General features: G+C 44.5%; 1 protein-coding gene across 1 annotated transcript in view; it reads right to left on the bottom strand.

Moving 5' to 3' along the window:
* Nucleotides 1-1,455: 1,455 nt before the first annotated feature.
* Nucleotides 1,456-20,175, bottom strand: part of TBC1D10B (TBC1 domain family member 10B) — an 81,323-nt gene continuing 62,603 nt past the window's right edge. The window contains exons 8-9 of the mRNA XM_029606793.1: nucleotides 14,877-15,031; nucleotides 1,456-4,791 (exon numbers count right to left, since the gene is read on the bottom strand). Coding sequence (XP_029462653.1) covers nucleotides 3,937-4,791; nucleotides 14,877-15,031 — 1,010 coding nt within the window. The 3' untranslated portion in view covers nucleotides 1,456-3,936. The remainder of the gene's footprint in view (nucleotides 4,792-14,876; nucleotides 15,032-20,175) is intronic.

The following is a 20,175-nucleotide window of genomic DNA, read 5'->3' on the forward strand; positions in this document are numbered from 1 at the left end:
TGCAGCCTTCCACATCTCCTCCATGGGGACTGACTGCAGGTAAGCCACCAAAGCTGCCATGGCTCAGACAGGATGAGCTTTGATATGGCCCAACAGATTCAACCCCACCTGGGCATAACAGAAGGAGATGCAATCTGCTAATCAATTAGAATAGTCTGTTTGGCAACTGCAATCCCCAGGGATGGAGCCCACTCAAGAGGTTTGGCAGGAGAGGGGGTAGGGAAGACTCCTCAGCCACTCTGGTAGAAGTCACTGCCATAATCTCTGCCTGTAAAGCAGGCGCTTCTGAGGTCCCTGCTGGAACAAACTACCCTGTAGAGATCTCTCCGTGGGCCTCCACATACTTTTGACACACACTGAAGGACCTCTTGGGACTATGGACCCTTATATGGCATGCTGAGCAGATGCGAAGCTTCTTCCTGCGCTGCTCCCTGAATGCTATGTCACACTCTCTCTCTCTTCCTCTAAAAGCTGAGCAATGCGTCCCACCACGTGCCTCAGCAGTTCCTGCCAATCAAAATGGTGCCTGCTGCGTGTGGCTTTGCCGCTGAAACTTTGCTGGTTCTAAAATTAGCCCCGCAGCCATCCTGAATCAGGTGACTCAGCACGGCTGTGATCGCAGTTGTCTGTTGCCCAGCCTGCAAAAGATCGTGCTGGCACCTACGCTTTTTTTTTTTCCTTTCAATAAAATTTCCACAGACAAAACCAGCAAAATAAAGAAAAGCAGGAAGAGAGTAGAGGGAAGAAATCAGGACCAGACACAGAAGAGGACTATGCAGCAGGGCTGAGCCCAAGGCCTCCTTTCCCTACTGAATCTCTTCTGCTGCCTGGAGGAGGGCTAAGGCTGCAGCCTTCACCTCACTCCTGTCTTTTTATTTTTTTTATTTTTTGCTTGTCTCTTGAGATTGGTTCTCAGAAATTCAACTGAGGTAGGGAGCTACTGCTTTCACCAAAGGAGATCAAACCAGTCTGTTCAATCCAGGCAGGACAAGATCCACAAAAGCAGGATGCATGTCCATCACACCTGCTGGAGATGGAAAAAAATTGGCTGGCTGGTAACTGAGCAGAGCTCTATGAGGGTGATGTCAGCGAGTCTTTGTTCTCGGTCTCCACCTGCTGGTTGGAGTGCACAACCCACTGGTGTAGACTGGCTTGACTGGATGAAGAAAGACAGAATTGAACTCCCCTCCCCTGTAGGTTGTATGCTTGGATCCTAACCTTATCCTCTCACTTGTCATTAAGTGACAGTCAGCTCACTACTGGCAACAGTCACTGCACATCCTTTCAGCCAAATTGTTTAACAGTACAGTCTTAGTCCAGTAAAAATAAGACTAAAAGAATCTTTAGCATGTAAAATCTTGCTGCCATAGTGTTACTAGAATGGTCCTTAGCAGCGACGAAAGCTTGCATCTTAAGCACTCAGCCTGATAAAGGCATCATCTCTGTAAGACTAAATTACTGGTTTGCTTTTTTATTGATTTTATTGTTGCCTCTGAATCAGTGACATTTATTCTTACAGGTTTTTATTTTTTTCTTTACTTTCTTCATGAAAAAGTTAAAGGTTTTAAGGGCAACATGGACATTTCTGGACAGCAAAGATGTGAAAATGAAGCAAAAAAGGCAGGATGGGACAATCTTGTGGTTCCAATGTATATCTCTTAAGCCTGCAGTAACATGGTGATAAAGAAATGCTAGCAATTTCCAAAATTCCTCTGTTAACAATTCCTGGCACTGTTCCTTTTAACTGCAGCCTCCATGTTACCCAACAATATTTCCAAAATATACAAAGCAAGTGGAAATACAGACTAGTTTCTCATTAAATACTACAGTTAAGCCATTGTTTAAACACCACTTGAAATTGCTGTCATAGAATCAGTCATGCTTGGAAGAACATTGCAAGCAACATCATAATACATGTAGGCCAAATGGATCCAGTGAGAGTTTGAAGTCATATTGACATCGTTCCAAACAACTTCAAAAGTAATGGTACCAGGTGTAAACTGAATCAAGCCTGATTTTGCCCGATTGCATGTTAGGACAACTAGTAATTGTTTTTCTGAGATTCTGAAACTGAAGTCCCACAGCTGTAAAGGGAGGCAAATTCCAGGACTGCCTCAGCCTATGCTTTTTGACCTGGAGTCAGAAGGTCACTTTATAATAGAGATCCTCTTGAAAATTGTTTCCTAAGTATGGACAAGGAACGATCAAAACTGATAACATGGGAAATGGAAACAATTCCAGTTCAGTGCAGTAGAGCAATGCTTTTTAACCCAGTCCTCAGGACACACCTAGCCAGTCAGGTTTTCAGGATATCCACCAATGAATATATATGAGATAGATGTGCATACAATGGAGGTAGTGCATGCAAATCTATCTCATGCATATTCATAGTGGATATCCTGAAAACTTGACTGGCTAGGTGTGCCCTGGGGACTGGGTTGAGAAGCACTACAGTAGAGCCATATCCATTGTACAAGAAAAATTTAAAATAATGGAGAGGATTTGGATTGGTCTGACACACATATAACCAAGCAGTCCTCACAGCACATAATAATTATAATAAATAAATAAACTCCCCATCAGGAGGTGATTTATCTCGGAAGGAACACTTCACGAAGCAAAGTTTTACTTTCCGCAGTTCTCCAATCCTCTGGAGGAGGAAGAGTTGGGGAAGGTAAATTTAAAATCCATTATTTACACTTTTAGAATCTGATGCTTTTTAAGACTCCTGCCCTCCACCGCCTTCCACGGAGGGGCTTACACTGGGAGAGCACTGACGAGAGAATTGCTCTGTGCCTGCAGTGCAAAATACCACCCAAAAGAGATGGGAGGGGAGATGGGAAATTACTGGCGTATTTTATTTCTAATGGGAACACAGATGAACTGTGTATCTCAAGAGTCCATGGGGACTCAAGAGTACATGGTTATTAACAAAAAAAAAATGAAAACAGGAGTGTTTAAAGATCTACATATTCATTATTTCTTATGCTTTACCCAGATCTTGTGCTTTACATGTTCCCCAGCAGAAATGTAGAGAACGCCAAAACCCCAAGGCCAGTCCCAAAAGGGATTCATGGACATAATCATTTTTTTAAACTAAAGTTTGTAATGGGAAGTGAGGCCACAGATTATAACATAACTCTCTCTTACAACAAAATCATATAAAATGACTAATCCTTTGCATATATTCATGGCAGCAGAGCTCTGTAATTTTTGGTGAACAGATGCTCACTCTGTCATGAACTCTAACACAGCTCTGGTTTCTTTGTATTGTATTCTAGGATTGATATTTTTGCAGTACCATACTTGCTGATGTAGGACTACAAATCCCAGAATGCTTAGGTATGAAAACCCAAAGCTACCTCTCAACTGCTTCCTCAAATGGCTAGAGTGGCTCTTTCCCAACCTCGGACTAAAAAAAGGAAACTAGTCACTGCCAGCATTCCCTTTTAACTGGCAAAAGCAAATATAAAATATTTCAACATGGCACAATTCAATCCACTTCCCCGAAGTCAACAAGACCATTTCTCAGCATAACACAGCAGCAGCTAGAAACGTTTTACAGCAAAAGGTGGTCAGTCCTGCGGGAATGTGGTTTAGGAGGCACCAAATTAGGAATTCAAATTAGTTTTCCCAATCTCCTCCTCTTGCTGCACTTTTCTCTCTCTCACCATATCTGGGCCTGGCTCCGGGCTGTTAAAACAGAACAGTATGCAATGAGATCTATCACTAATGTTGAGCATCTGTCTGTGTGAATACATCCCTGCTTCCCTCTAGGGGGCTAGTATTCATGAGTTGAGGGTGGGAGGACAAAGCAAGTTTGATGTTACCCCCCCCCCATTGGAGCAAAGGCGGTACACACAGGCCCAGAATACTGCCTTGGGATGAGATGATGAACTGTTCTTGCCTAGGACCATGTTCTCGCCTTCAACATCCTTAGATGTAGGCATCCCCTGGGACTGCACTAGCACTGGGCCGGTTCTCAGAAACTGCTTCCACAGCAGCCTTCCTCTTCTCCGAGCTTGTGATACTGATGTCACCAGTCCCTTTCTCATCCAGTTCCTTCTGAGGATTCTGTGGTGGAGACTCTTTCTTGCGGAAGGAGGTCTTCTTCTCTCGTTTCTGCTTTGCCACCTCCTTGACCCGCTCCTTTTGCAGTCTCTTTTCCCTCTCCCTCTCCTGCTTTTCCCGCTCCTTCTGCTCCCGAGCCCGCTGCTTCTCCAGAAGCTTCTCCTGCTCCCTGGCTCGCTCTCTTTGCTTCTCTAGATCTTTAGCCTGCTGCTTCTCCAACTCCTTCTCCTTTTTCCGCTCCTCTTTGCTCTTCTTTGGGTCCCCTAATGGCGTGACAGTTCCTGTGGGTGAGGGCAGTGCAGGGTACAACCCTTCTGACACAACCTGGCTGCCTAGGACAGGCCCTTTTCTTGGTTGCGCATCTTTTTCCTCCTCCAAAGGTGCAATGGAACTAACAGATACCACGCTGATAGGAGCCGGTGCAGCCGAGCCAGGGAGATTGCCAGTGGAACTTGCTGGGGTGATGCCAGAAGCGTTTCGTGGCCCTTTCTCCCGCCATCTGTCCTCCTTGGAAGCTCGGCGCAGGCCAGTTAGGCTAAGTAAGCTGGAACTGGCAGCCAAAGGTGGATTTATGCGACGGCTTTCTTCATAGACAGCATGGCAGCCGTGCAACCGGCGTGAGGGCTTGTGCTGCAGCTCCCCCCGACTCTCCCGCCACTTCTTCAGCTGTGTGGTGTTCTCCCGCTCGATCAGTGCTTCTGTCACAGGAAGAGAGGTAATCTGCCAAGGTGCAAGAAAGGTAGCAGAGATGTTAACCATTTCAGGTAATTTTAATGTCTTGAAGTTTAGAGAAAACAAGATGGAGGCAAGACAGGTATTCATATTAAGTTTCACAGAATTCAGACCTCCATGATGCAAGGAGATAGATTGATATCACAGTGCAAAGAACTGGAAAGCAAGTTTGCTTAGCTGCAAACAGAGTTCTCCGAATTAGCCATTATGTGTGGATGACATTATCAAACTGTGCCGACATGGATCCAGCTCTCAGAGCTCAGTAAAAAATTAACTGAGCATGTGCACATTGTCTTGTGAGCCTCAGTCTCTTCCAGAATTTAAACTTTAGTGAGGTCGCTGATTCTCCAGGAAGGTGAATGGGAAACTATAGATTGGTGAGCTTGATGTTGATGCCAGGAGAAAGTGTAGAAGCCATTCTTGAAAACAAGATAACCGGCCATATAAATATACATGGCTTAATGGAGAAAAGTTAATATGGTTTTAACAAGGGGAAGTCTTGGTTTATCAATCTTTTAGAATATTTTGAAGATATAAACAAATATGTAGATAAAGGTGAGCCAATTGACAGTGTATTTGGATTTTCAGAAGGCAACTGACAGTCACCCATGAGACAATCCTCTGGAAATTACAATCATGAGATATGAGACAATGTTCTATTTTGGATTGGTAACTGGTTAAAAAAGTTAGAAACAGGGTAGGATTAAATAGTCAGTTTTCCAAATGGAGAAAGGTTGTTAGTAGAATACCACAGGAATTGGTACTAGGGATGTGTATTTGTGCGCCCATACGATTCGTTTCGCCACTAAATGCGTATCTAACGAATGGATGAATGTACGCACAACAAATGGTGTGCACCTATGTGGACGCACAATACATGTACATGCATACCATTTGTTTTGTGTGCACATTTGTTATATGCATGCTTAGTGGCAAAACAAATGAAACGAATGGATGCACAAATGTCAACGAATGCACATCCCTAAATTCGGTACCGAGACCTGTGCTGTTTAACATTCATAAATGATCTGGAAAAGGGGAAGATGAGTGAGGTGATCAAATTTGCAGATGAGAAAATTTTCAAAGTTGTTAAAACAGAAGTGGATTGCAAGGAACTGGAGAAGGATCTTGTGAGACTAGGAGGGAAGGCAACTGAATGGCACAAAATTTAATGCACAAAAGTGGTGCACATAGGGAAAAATGATCCCAGCTGTAAATACACAATACTAAGTTCTATATTGGGAATCACTACCCAGGAAAGGACCTTGGAGTCCTTGTAAACAATATATTGAAATCCTCTGCGCAATGCATGGCAGTAGTCAAAAAGGCATATAGAAAGTTAGGAATGATCCGAAAAGGAATGGAGAATAAAATGAAAATATCATACTGTCTCTGTATCAAGCCATCGTGCAACCATACTTTGTATATTGTTTGTAGTTCTAGTTGCCCCATCTCAAGAACGGCATAGCGAAATTACAAAAAATACAGAGGGTGACAAAAATGATAAAAAGGATGGAACATCTCTCCTATGAGATGCTACAGATGCTAGGGCTCTTCAGCTTGGAAATGAAACAGTTGAAAGGGGACATGTTAGAAGTTTATAAATCTTGAGTGGGGTGGAATGGGTAAATAAAGGACAGTTATTTACCCTTTCAAATAATACTAAAACAAGGGGACATTCCATGAACTTAACCTGCAGATTCAAAACAGATCATAGAAAGCACTTTTTCCACTCAGAGTACTATCAAGCTATGTAATCTATTGCCAGAGGACATACTCAAGGCAACTAGCATAATGGGATTTAAAAGAGGTTGGGAAAAGTTCTTGGAGGAAAAGTCCATAACACATTATTAGCCAGGTAGACTAAAGCGAGTAAAAGAAATTAGATATACTTTATGGGATCTGCCAGGTACTTGCGACCTGGACTGGCTACTGCTAGAGACAGGATGCTGGGCTTGATGGGTCTTGGTCTGGCCCAACATGGTAATTCTTATTAAGAATGGCTGATTCGCCCTTTTGTCTAAGGAGAACTTTTTACAGTTAAGCAAACTTGCTTTCATTGTTGACAAGCAGGTATGAATTTGCCATGAGTTGTGGGAGTCTCAGGCTGAAGGCTGCACTGCAGAAGCACTTACTTAAAAGCATCCTTGCCCCTAACTAGGTAGAGAGTGGGCTCTTCAGTCTGATAACAGAATTATGATAAGATAAAAATTAAAAAAAAAAAATAGGAGAAACCCAATTCCATGGGGTGTCAAGAAGGTTTCATGAAGACTAACATACTGCTGTCCTTGGAGAACACCTGTTACAGGTAAGCAACTCTTTCTCTGGAGACAAGCAGGATGATAGTCCTCACATATAGGTGAAAGGAAAATTGGTTCTTACCTGCTAATTTTCATTCCTGTAGTACCACGGATCAGTCCAGACTCCTGGGTTTTGCCTCCCCTCCAGCAGATGGAGACAGAGAAGTTTTAACGGACTCCGTCCTATACCCCTGAGGTGCCACCTAGAGTGTCAGTATTACACTGTTCCCAAGCAGAAACATTAAAGCATAACTTCCACATAAACAACCTCCAATGAACGAAACCATGCCCATACTCTTTCCCTCAAAAGGGGGGCATTCGGTAAACTTGCAGAAATATGACTAACTACCGGCCGAGCGGACTGTTTTCCCATGGGCGGGACTCTGGACTGATCCGTGGTACTACAGGATCGAAAGTTAGCAGGTAAGAACCAATTTTCCTTTTCCTGTATGTACCTGGATCAGTCCAGGCTCCTGGGATGTACCAAAGCTTCCCTAGACAGGGTGGGACAGAGAGTCCCGCTCGGAGTACACTGGCCCTGAAGGAACCAGGCTCAGGGGCCCGGACATCTAGATGATAATGCTTGGCAAAAGTGTATAGATTTCCAGGTAGCTGCCCCACAAATTTACTGCAGCGACACCTGTTGACATTCTGCCCACGAGGCCGCTTGTGATCGAGTAGAATGAGCTTTAAGACCAACCGTAATCGGATGGCCCTGAACAAGTTCAGTGGCCTAACCATCTTACACAACACAATATACAACATTGAAAGCACCTCTCTAAACAATATAATACAGACCACAACGCACTACAAGAACCTCTTGCAAATTACAACTTGACGTTCCATCAATAGCACACGCCAAACTATCCAACGTAAAAAACAGAGCCCTCTCCATAGCAGGACCTATACTCTGGAACTCACTACCAGAGTAACAAATCTCACAAAGCAACACCAAAACATTTAAAAAAGAACTCAAAACATGGCTTTTCAGACAAGCCTTCAAAGATGGAATTGGATAATCACACACAACATTAATATCCACTGACTGTTAAATAATAACACTGACGAATCTATTACAGTTGACAATTAGCTCTATTATTATTCAAAATGTTGATATTCAATATTTAATCGCAGGCTTAATTGGTGTCGATATCTGAAGTTGGATATAAACAACTCGCTACCGGTATCATAATCCAACTATAGCCTTTACCTCCCCCGTTACATTGTTTCACCAGATATTACTTAAATTGGAATATGTACCATAACTTGTTGCACGTTGATATAAGTTGATCCATACTTTGTTTCTTAACCTGTAATATAACTGTATTTCAGTTGCTTCTCAAATTGTAAATTGTTGTTTTACCTGTAAACCAGAGTGAAAGCATCTAGCTAAACTTCAGTATATAAAAGCTTATAAACAAAAAAAATAAAATAAAAAAAAAATAAAGATAAGCCGAAACAATAGCTTCCTTTAGCCAGCGTGCGATAGTGGCCCTTGAACCTCCTGGGTCCACTCCACAGAACAAACAGATGGTCCGAAAAACGGCAACTGTTCGTGACCTCCAAGTAACACAACACCACCCTCTTTACGTCCAACTTCCTTAAATCCCTAGACTCTGGAGTAGAAGAATCCAGACCCGCAAAAGAAGGGAGCTCCACGGACTGATTCAAATGAAAGGAGGTCACCACTTTTGACCGAAAGGAAGGAACTGTTCTTAAGGAGACTCCTGCTTCAGAAATCCATAAGAAGGGCTCCCTGCAAGATAAGGCCTGAAGCTCGGAAACACAACTTGCTGAGGAGATAGTCACAAGAAAAACAAATCTTCAATGTCAGATTCTTCAGGGTCGCTTGTTTCAATGGCTCAAAAGGAGCATTACAAAGGGTACGGAGAACCCGATTGAGCTTCCACGAAGGACAAGGGTTCTGGACATGAGGACGCAAATGATTAGCCCCTCTCAGAAAACGAGCCACATCCGGATGAGATGCTAACGCAACCCCCTGCACCTTTCCACGAAAATAACCAAGGGCTGCCACCTGAACTCGTAGGGAATTAAATGCCTGCCCCTTGGCTAATCAAGCCTGTAAAAAATCCAGAACATCCAGAATTGAAGCCCTGGACGGCTGCACTTCGTGGTCTAGACACCAGGATTCAAACACTCCCCAAACTCTAATGTACGCCATGGAGGTAAAAGTTGTACGGGAATGTAAGAGCGTGGCAATAACCGCATTGAAGTAACCCTTACTCCTTAATCGTTGCCTTTTAAAAGCCATGCCGCTAGACAAAAGCAATCTACCTCTCCGAAACAAATGGGAGATAAGGTCGGCAAACCATGGACACCTCAACTACCCCGGAGCCACGAGTATCACCTTGCCCGGATGAGCTTTGATGCGGCGCAGAACGTTTTCGACCAATGGCCACGGTGGAAAGACGTACAACAGAATGTCCTTTGGCCAGGGAGGGACTAGAGCATCTACCCCCCTCTGCTCCTGGTTCCCGTCGCCGACTGAAAAATCGAGGAGCCTTGGCATTGCGGCACGTCGCCATGATATCCATGGAGGGCATGGTCCAGCGTGTGCACAGAAGACGAAAGGCCTCTTCAGAGAGTTCCCACTCCCCCAGGTCCAACTGGTGGCGGCTGAGAAAATCGGCTTGCACATTGTCCACCCCAGCAATGTGAAAGGCCACAATCTTGTAGAGATGTTGCTCCGCCCTGTTGATTAAAAGCTGAGCTTCTGCCGCCCCCGGATGACTTCTGGTTCCCCCCTGACGATGGATGTAAGTCACCGTCATCGCCTTGGCGGAGAGTACCCTCTACTAAAGGAAGGAGGGCCTGCAGCGCCAACCGAACCGCTTTGGTTTCCAACCAATTGATCGACCAGGAGGATTCCGTTCTTGTCCATTGGCCTTGCACTGCTGTTCCTTGACAAACTGCTCCCCACCCGGAGAGGCTGGAATCGGTGGTTACCACTATCCAGGAGGGAATTTCCAAATCCACCCCCGCCGTAAATTGTCTGGACACAGCCACCAAAGAAGACTGGACTGTGCTGAATCCGTAGGTGGGAGGAGAAGATGAAACTGTTCAGAGAGTGGATTCTACCAGGAGAACAAGGCTGACTGAAGAGGATGCATATGCGCAAAGGCCTAAGGCACCAGTTTGAGAGTGGAAGCCATCGAACCAAGGACCTGCAAATAATCCCAGACCCTGGGACGAGGCATGGATCGCAAGGACTCCACCTGAGTGAGAAGCTTGGACAATCTTTCCTCTGTAAGAAAAACTTTTCCCAAGATAGTGTCAAACCAAGCACCCAAAAACTCCAAGGACTGGGAGGAAACCAGGTGACTCTTGTCGGGGTTGCCCACCCAACCCAACGAGCTCAACATCTATAGCACCCTCTGCACCGCTGTTCTGACTTCGCTCGAATCAGCCAATCGTCCAGGTAGGAGTGTACCAGAATCCCCTCCTTGCACAGGGCCGCTGCCACAACCACCATCACCTTGGTGAAGACTCTGGGTGCTGTCGCCAGACCGAACAGTAGAGTGCAAAATTGAAAATGATGCCCCAGGATCGCAAACTGCAAATATTTCTGATGATCCAGGCGTATAGGAATGTGCAAGTAAGCTTCTTTCAGATCCAGAGCCGCTAGAAATTCCCCTTTGTGTACAGACGCTATCACCGAATGAAGAGTTTCCATCAGAAAACGAAGCACCTTTAGAGTCCGATTGACTCTAAGTCTAGGATGGAACGGAAGGTGCCCTCCTTCTTGGGCACCATGAAGTAGATGGAGTAGCGCCCTCCCTGAGCTCTCCTGCGGGTACCGGAACTATGGCGCCTAGGTCCTGTAAACTGCCAAAGAGTGTGTCTTGTACTGCCTGGTGTTTTTGGTGGTACCCGCATGGGGAAACCAAGTACTGCTCGTGGATCGGCCGAGCAAAATCTAACGAGTAACCGTGTTCTACTATACTGAGGACCCACTGATCTGAGGTTAAGTTGGTCCACTCTTCTAGAAAAAGGGATAACGTCCCCCCTATTCTTGGGACGGAAGAGTGGACCGGCCTCACTTCATTGCGCTGACTTGGGACCCCAATGAGATTGTGGGGCTCCATCTCTGGCAGGCCGGTACCATTGAAAGGACAAATTATAAGAAGATTGGCAGCCGGGACCCTGTCGAAAGGACGAACTGGGAGACCGTGAAGAGCGAAACCAGCGATTTCCCCGAAGTCTCGCCCGTTGAGGAAAGGATCCTCTTGTCCTGGGTCTATCCTCCGGCAACCTATGGATTTTATTCTCCCCCAGAGATTTTATCATGTCCTCCAATTGTTGCCCGAAAAGCAGCTTACCCTTGAAGGGGAAGGGACCCAGTTGAGCCTTAGACGATACATCCACAGCCCAGTGTCTAAGCCAGAGGAGTCTGCGGGCAGACACAGCTGAGACCATATTACTGCCAGAAGTCCGTAACAGATCATAAAGCGCGTCAGCACTGTAAACTACCGCTGCCTCCAGGCGCCCTGCTTGTACCGCCTCACTCGCAAAAAGGGATGCTGCTGCTTGCAAATCCTGCACCCAGCAGAGACTGGTTCGTAACGCGAAACTGCTGCTCATAGCGGCCCAGACCCCTAGGGCGGAAACCTCAAAAATCTTTTTCAGTTACAACTCCAATTTGCGATCCTGCAAATCCTTCAGGGCAGTGGCTCCTGTTACCGGGATACTGGGTTTTTTGGTCACTGCCGAGACCGCGGCATCCACTTTAGGGACCTTAAGGAGGTCCAGTACTTCCTCCAGAAGCGGGTATAACTTGTCCATAGCCCGACTTACCTTTAAACCAAGGTCCGGAGTGTCCCACTCCTTAAACAAAAGATCCTTAACTGACATATGAAATGGAAAGGATTGAGCTGAACCCCTGAGCCCCACCATCACCAGATCCTTAGCCCCAAACTGTGAGACCTCAGGAGGAACCTCAATGCCCAGTTCCTCCAGAATGGCCAGGATAAGTAGACCTAGTTTATCCCTTCTGAACAGGCAGACCACTTTGGGATCATCGCTCTCCACTAGAGGCGCGCCCACTGGCTTGGCCGGCTGGAGCTGGTAATCCTGATTCGCAACCGGTCCCTCACCAGGGGCTTGCAGAGGAGACTCCCCTTCATCTGAACTGTCCACTGGACCAGAAAGGGACCGGAGAGGGCATTTGGCCTTGGGGGCTTCTATGCCACTGTGTGACTTGGTACGCTTGTGGAGTGATGAAGTTTCTGTCCCAGCCCCCAGCAATGCTGGGACCTCACGGGGTACCTTAGTACCCTGGCTCTTTGCTGCTTTCCATGCTTTGAAGGCTTTATACAGCAACAAAACTCAGAGTCTTTCCCCTGTTCCTCCTTAGAGGAAGAGATCTGAGCTGCCTGCAAGTTGCACCCTTCCCCCCCCCCCCCAGGGGCAGCAAGACGCGGCGGAAGAGGTGACGGGGAGCTCCCCTCCCCCAGGGCAGCCTTTTCCTGCTCCCTGAACATTCGCAGTAAGGCTTCAGTACCTGCGCTGAGGAGAAAAGGGTCCTGAGGCTGCCACAGCAATTCTGCCCTCCCAGGGTCCCTGCATGCTCTAGAGCTGCTGAGATGCGATTTCGCCAGAATTGGCTTCCCCGAAGAGCCTTCCCCTCCCGACAAGCAACCGGTACAAACTCCAGCCCGCAGGCCGCACCATGCGGCATGATCCCCAAGCTAAATTAGGATCGGGGCCCGAAAAAAGAACCAGCGCGACCAAGACAAACCCCCAGGAGCTGGTAGGAACTGAAAAGGATGACGAAAACGGCGTCAGAAGGAAGGATGGCCGAAAGAGACCGCTAGGCCGGCTCAGAAATTAAATAAATCACCTGAGCGTTTTGTTTTTTTTTCTCCTGTGTGCAGATCTTCAGAGGGTGAGTGAACCGGGCTCCCTGGTATCATCCTCAGCCGCGGGCAGTTACAGAGCTCCCAACCCTCTGCTCCAGAGCCTCTGCTACCAGGGGGGATGGTCCCACCAGGACCTAGCAACCCCCTGGGAGGCTTAAAGAGATATCTTCTCTCTTTGTTTTGTTTTTACTAAATCCTTATCTTTTTAAGATTCCCGAAGGAACGAATACCAACAAACTAAAAACCTAACACCAAACCCAGACTAAAGGTTTTGCACCTCCAGCATCTGCTGGAGAAAAGAAATACTGACAGACTCTAGGTGGCATCTCAGGATTTAGGACGGAATCCGTTAAAACTTCTCTGTCTCCATCTGCTGGAGGGGAGGCAAAACCCAGGAGTCTGGACTGATCCGGGTATGTACAGAGAATCCCTAGCTACAGGCTGCTCCCCAACATAAATTGGGACCAACAGATACCTAAACAGGTGCCAACAGGCACATCACCACTGGTGCTGTTGGTAACAGAGGAGGAGACAGCCTGAACCCTAGGTAGGGAGAGTTGGCCAACTTGCTCTGCAGGGGTCATATGTTCTGAGGGACCAGTTGCTAAAATGACAGCTGTTTCTACCGAAAACACTGACTCTAGGCTCTGGTGCCCTGCTCCCTGAGCAGGAAGAAGACAACTCAATTCTCGTGGCAGCTAGCCCTGCTGATATAGAAATGGAGGCATTAGAACTCTCTCTGGGCACTCCTCTGACTTTGAGGCAAGCCATGCAGAAAATCCCTGAAGTGGAAGAGGTATGCTTGCAGCCACAAGCCAAGCACTGGCAGCTCTTCTCCTTCTCTATCAGGAGCATGGGTGGTCAAATTAGAGCAGCGCTAAAGGAGCTCATACTCAAAAGTTAGAGGAACTTATCCCCAATGCCAGCAACAGTGCTCACACAAAAAGAGCCTCAAGCTAGTCCAGAGCTGCTCTTCTTTTTTAATTTTTAAAGGAATCTTTAAAGACAGAAAAACCAGGTGGCGAGAAGAGTGTGGAGGAGAGGAAGCAGACTCAGAGGATCTTCAATATTTTTTTTTTTTTTTTTTTTTAATCATCTGCCAACTCAAGCCCTTCAGGCTCAACCAAGCCACTCTGGGGCTGTCTGAGACAGACATACTACCTTGTTATTACAAAACCAGGAGCCTATCCCTATGACACTGGAGAAACCCTTGCCTTACTCCAACCTACCATTTGCTGAAGAAAGAGAATATTGAGGGATTTGCTGAACTGCACCACATGTAAGTAGCTGTGATGAAGTCACAGAGAAATCTGTGCTCTCTATATCCATGTGCTGGTAGGGAGGAACAACCCAGTTGTTTGCACTGGTGTAGCAAGACGAGGAGGAAGTTCTGTTTCAGAAGCTGCTAAGACAGCAGCAAAAAGTTTGAAAAACAAGCAAATAAAAAAAGCCACAAGGCCAAAAGACAAGAAAATTTTAAGAGAGACTGGGACATGTCCATGTGGTAACTTGGATGACGTTAGACTGAGGGGCTCATGAGGCAGTGTGCACATGCAGAAATATCTCCATTTGTTCAGTGAAGTCTTGAGTGAGCTCTGCGTGCAGTGTCCATGTCAAGGCCATCGAATGACATCACCCACACGTAATGGCTAATTCATGCTTGCATGTCGACAGAAGAGGAGATATGAATGAACACTGGAGGTTCTAATTGTTTTGATGCAATTATAGCAGAAGAAAAGACAGGAGAAATTAGTCTGCAAAGCTTAGAAATACCAGATTGTACCTGGTACAGAATCCTAGGAGGGACCAGTTCCCCTGCTCCCCATATTGGGCTGCTTGTAATCCATGTCCCTATTGACTGATTCTGTAATAGGGAAGGGCAATGCAACATTACCTCATGAATGAGGAAGTCCTCCTGCATATATTGTGTAGGCAGGTTCCTCAGCTTCTCCATAGTTTCGTACATCCCCTGACAACTTCGCAGCTTGTCCACTGAGCCCAGTGTATGCCGCAGCAGCACTAGCCCCACTCGAAAGATGATCTTCACTCCTGTAGAAAAAGAGGGAGGAAAGGAATCAGTGATGGATTTCCCATCCATTATGCCTACCTATACATAAATGCATTAGACATACACAAATATATATGCAAGCAGAGAGAGCGAGAGAGACATGTATGTATTTAAAAAAATGTAATTTCTGCAGTCATAGGGGCCGATGCAATATTAAATGCGGAAAGTGGGCGCTGACTTTTCTGCGCCCGCTTTCTTAATGCGTGCATGGCGCCCACAAGGGGGCGCCATGTAATAAACAAATTAGGGGGATTGCGCTAGCAAGGAGGATCTAGGGTCGCTTGCGTGACCTTAGCGCTTCCTTGCTAACGCAACCCTGCGGTTACCGGCGATCTGCCGGTTATGAACACTGATAAACTCGATGTTGGTTTTCAAAGCAGCTGGCAAGAGGTTTTTTTTTTCTTTTAACTTTTAAAAAAGTACAGAAAAGCATTTTTTTCTGCTTTTCTGTACTTTTTTCAATGCGCTCAGCTATTAACACGATAAATGTGTATTAGGGGGTGTATTAGCACTTATTTAACCCTCGTCCGACAGAGTTATACAGTGTGCTGGCTGAGCACACTGTATTGCATCGGTCCCATACATAGTATGCTCGAAGCGGATTACATAACACAGCATCCTCTGTCACGTTTGTTTGTTTATTCAAATAATAAAAAATGTTTGAACTAAAAGGACATTTTTTGAACTAACGATAGTTACAACATAACATAAGAAGTTGTCATAGTGGGTAAGACCAAGTGTCCATCAAGCCCAGCATCCTGTTTCCAACAGTGGCCAATCCAAGATATAAGTACCTGGCAAGGTCCCAAAATTTAAATAGATCCCATGCTACTAATGCCAGTAGTAAGCAGTGGCTATTTTCCTGTCAACTTGACTAATAGCAGTTAATGGACTTCTCCTCCAGAAACTTGTCCAAACCTTTTTTAAACCCCGATAAACTAACTACCTTAACCACATCTTCTGGCAAGAAATTCCAGAGCTTAATTATGTGTTGAGTGAAAAATAATTTTCTTTGATTTAATTTAAAATGTGCCACTTGCTAACTTCATGGTGTGCCCCATAGTCCTTGTATTATCTGAAAGAGTAAACAGATTTATATTAACCCGTTCTAGTCCTCTAATGATATTATATCTGCCCTCAGCCATCTCTTCTCCAAGCTAAACAGCTCTAATCTCTAAAGCCTTTCTTCATAGGGGAGCTGTTCCATCTCCTTTATTATTTGTCTCTCTTCTCTGTACGTTCTCCAGTGTATCAGTATCTTTTTTGAGATGAGGCAACCAGAACTAGAACCAGTATTCAAGGTTCGATCTCACCATGGAGCGATACAGATGCATTATGGCATTCTCTGTTTTATTTACCATTCATTCCCTTCCTAACATTCATTTGCTTTTTTTTTTTTTTTTTACTGCCACAACACACTGAGCCACCAATTTCAATGTATTGTCCACTATGACGCCTAGATCTTTTTCCTGGGGGGGTAACTTCTAACATGAAACCTAACATTGTATAACTACAGCATGGGTTATTTTTCCCTATATGCATCACCTTGCACTTGTTCATATTAAATTTCATCTGCTATTTGGATGCCCAATCTTCCAGTCTCGCAAGGTCCTCCTGCAATTTAGCACTATCTGCCTGTGATTTAACTGCTCTGAATAATTTTGTCTCATCTGCACATTTAATCATCTCACTCATGGCTCCCCTTTCCAGATCATTTATAAATATATTAAAAAGCACTGGTCCAAGTACAGATCCCTGAGGCATTCCACTGTTTACCTTTTTTCACTGTGAAAACAGACCATTTAATCCTACTCATAAGAACATAAGAAAATGCCATACTGGGTCAGACCAAGGGTCCATCAAGCCCAGCATCCTGTTTCCAACAGTGGCCAATCCAGGCCATAAGAACCTGGCAAGTACCCAAAAACTAAGTCTATTCCATGTAACCATTGCTAATGGCAGTGGCTATTCTCTAAGTGAACTTAATAGCAGGTAATGGACTTCTCCTCCAAGAACTTATCCAATCCTTTTTTAAACACAGCTATACTAACTGCACGAACCACATTCTCTGGCAACAAATTCCAGAGTTTAATTGTGCGTTGAGTAAAAAAGAACTTTCTCCGATTAGTTTTAAATGTGCCCCATGCTAACTTCATGGAGTGCCCCCTAGTCTTTCTACTATCCGAAAGAGTAAATAACCGATTCACATCTACCCGTTCTAGACCTCTCATGATTTTAAACACCTCTATCATATCCCCCCTCAGTCGTCTCTTCTCCAAGCTGAAAAGTCCTAACCTCTTTAGTCTTTCCTCATAGGGGAGTTGTTCCATTCCCCTTATCATTTTGGTCGCCCTTCTCTGTACCTTCTCCATCGCAATTATATCTTTTTTGAGATGCGGCGACCAGAATTGTACACAGTATTCAAGGTGCAGTCTCACCATGGAGCGATACAGAGGCATTATGACATTTTCCGTTTTATTCACCATTCCCTTTCTAATAATTCCCAACATTGTTTGCTTTTTTGACTGCCGCAGCACACTGTACCGACGATTTCAATGTGTTATCCACTATGACACCTAGATCTTTCTTGTGTTGTAGCACCTAATATGGAACCCAACATCGTGTAATTATAGCATGGGTTATTTTTCCCTATATGCATCACCTTGCACTTATCCACATTAAATTTCATCTGCCATTTGGATGCCCAGTTTTCCCATCTCACAAGGTCTTCCTGCAATTTATCACAATCTGCTTGTGATTTAACTACTCTGAACAATTTTGTGTCATCTGCAAATTTGGTTATCTCACTCGTCGTATTTCTTTCCAGATCATTTATAAATATATTGAAAAGTAAGGGTCCCAATACAGATCCCTGAGGCACTCCACTGTCCACTCCCTTCCACTGAGAAAATTGCCCATGCTCTGTTTCCTGTCATAACCCAGCTTGCAATCCACAAAAGGACATCACTTCTTAGCCCATGACTTTTTAGTTTTCTTAAAATTCTCATGAGGGACTCTGTTAAATGCCTTCTGAAAGTCCAAATACACCACATCTACCGGCTCACTTTTATCCACAAGCATATTCACCTCTTCAAAAAAAATGCAGCAGTTTTGAGAGGCAAAACTTTCTGTGGGTAAATTCATCCTGGCTGTGTTCCATTAAATCATGTCTACCTATGTGCTTCTGTGATTTTGTTTTTTTAGAATAGTTTCCGCAATTTTTCTCAGCACTGAAGTCAGGTTCACCCTTCCTGGATCAACCTTGGACCCTTTTTTAAATATCAAGGTTACATTGGCCACCTTCCAATCTTCAGGTCAATGGACAATTTTAACGATAGGTTACAAATTACTATTAATAGGTCTGAAATTTCATTTTTGAGTTCTTTCAGAACCCTAAAGTATGTACCATCTGGTCTGGGTGATTTGCTACTCTTCAGATTGTTAATCTGAACTACTACATCTTCCAGGTTCACCGTGATTTGGTTCAGTTTATCTGAATCATCACCCTTGAAAATAATCTCATGAATGGATATCTCCCCAACATCTTCATTTGTAAACATGAAGCAAAGAATTAATTTAGTCTTTCCACAATGGTCTTATCTTCCCTAAAAGCCCCTTTAACCCCTTGATGATCTAATGGTCTAACCAACTTCCTTGCAGACTTCCTGCTTTGGATATCTAAAATAGAGGCAGAAACTTATAATAAAAACTATGGCCAACTTTTCAAATTCCCTCTTAGCCTGTATTATCAGTGTTTTACACAACTTGCCAATGCTTATGTTTTTTCCTATTTTCTTCAAATGGATCCTTCTTTCAATTTTAAAGGAAGATTTTTTTGGCTAAAATATCATTTTTCACTTCACCTTTTAACCAAGCCAGCAAGATTTGGCTTTCCTTCCACCTTTCTTAATATGTGGAATGCATCCGAACTGCGCTTTTAAGATTGTTTAAAAATACTATGTCCATGTCTGTTGTATATACTTAACCTTTACAGCTGCACCTTTCATTTTTTTCTCTTTTCCTCATTTTATCAGTTTCCCCTGCAAGTTTAGTGTTAGAGCTGTAGATGTATTTATTGTCCCCTTTCCAGTCATTAGTTCAAATTTGATCATGTTATGACCACTATTGCCAAGTATCCCCACCAATGTTACCTCTCTCACCAAATCCTTTGTTCTACTAAAAATTAGATCTATAACAGCTCTCTCATCGGTTCCTGAACCAATTGCTCAGTGAAGCAGTCATTTATTCCATTCAGGTTTACCTCTCTAACATGTCCTGATGTTACATTTTGCCAGTCAATATTTGGTGAGCTTCCCTTATTTCTCTTAGCATGTCATTGTCAGTTAGACGGTAGTAGACACCTATCAAATTCTTCCCCAACTTGTATGGGATTTCTACCCATAAAGAAGATGATGCATTAAAAGGTGCCCAGCCTAGCGCACAGGTTTACACGTGGTTGGATGTGCATTTTCAAATGTGTTACACTAGCAACCAATGCAATAAGTAGATTAGCGTGTCCAGAAGTACGCACTCAAACAAATGCATATCTGATAGCGCCCATCACATGTAAATTCCATGCAGATGAGGCTATTAGCTATTACACCCCAATGCAGAAAACTGCTGGATGCCCAACGCATAGTTTTTAATAAGGCAAATTTGGAGGTGGTGTAAAGTCACACTGCGAGTCAAGGGCTCATGAGAAATTTTAAAAATATGGTTCTCTGTGGTTCCTCCTACTTAGTAACATTGTGACACTTAAATTTGCTACTTACGGTATTGAAAAATAAATGTATATTGACTTGATTTTAAAAAAAAAAAATTCTTCTGGACGCACAATTTAGATGCCCATAGCAAAGGACGCTTAGCTATGGGCATCTTCAGCAACCTCAGCAAAAATAGACCAGAAGAAGCAGGATAAAAGTGGACGCTCATATTGAGCACCTGCTGCAATTGTGATTGTCTGATGCATTTGAACGCTAGGGACGCACAACTCTCCCCTAGCGCATCCTTTTTTAGGGGGACACAAAGGGGATGTGGCTGCATGCGTGTTAGGAAAACCAGCACTCAACAGGAGCACTCGTTTTCAACTCGCGATTTACTGTATCGGCCCCAAAGTTTCTACTAT

Source organism: Rhinatrema bivittatum, chromosome 6 (genome assembly GCF_901001135.1).
Source record: "Rhinatrema bivittatum chromosome 6, aRhiBiv1.1, whole genome shotgun sequence".
Lineage (NCBI taxonomy): Eukaryota > Metazoa > Chordata > Amphibia > Gymnophiona > Rhinatrematidae > Rhinatrema > Rhinatrema bivittatum.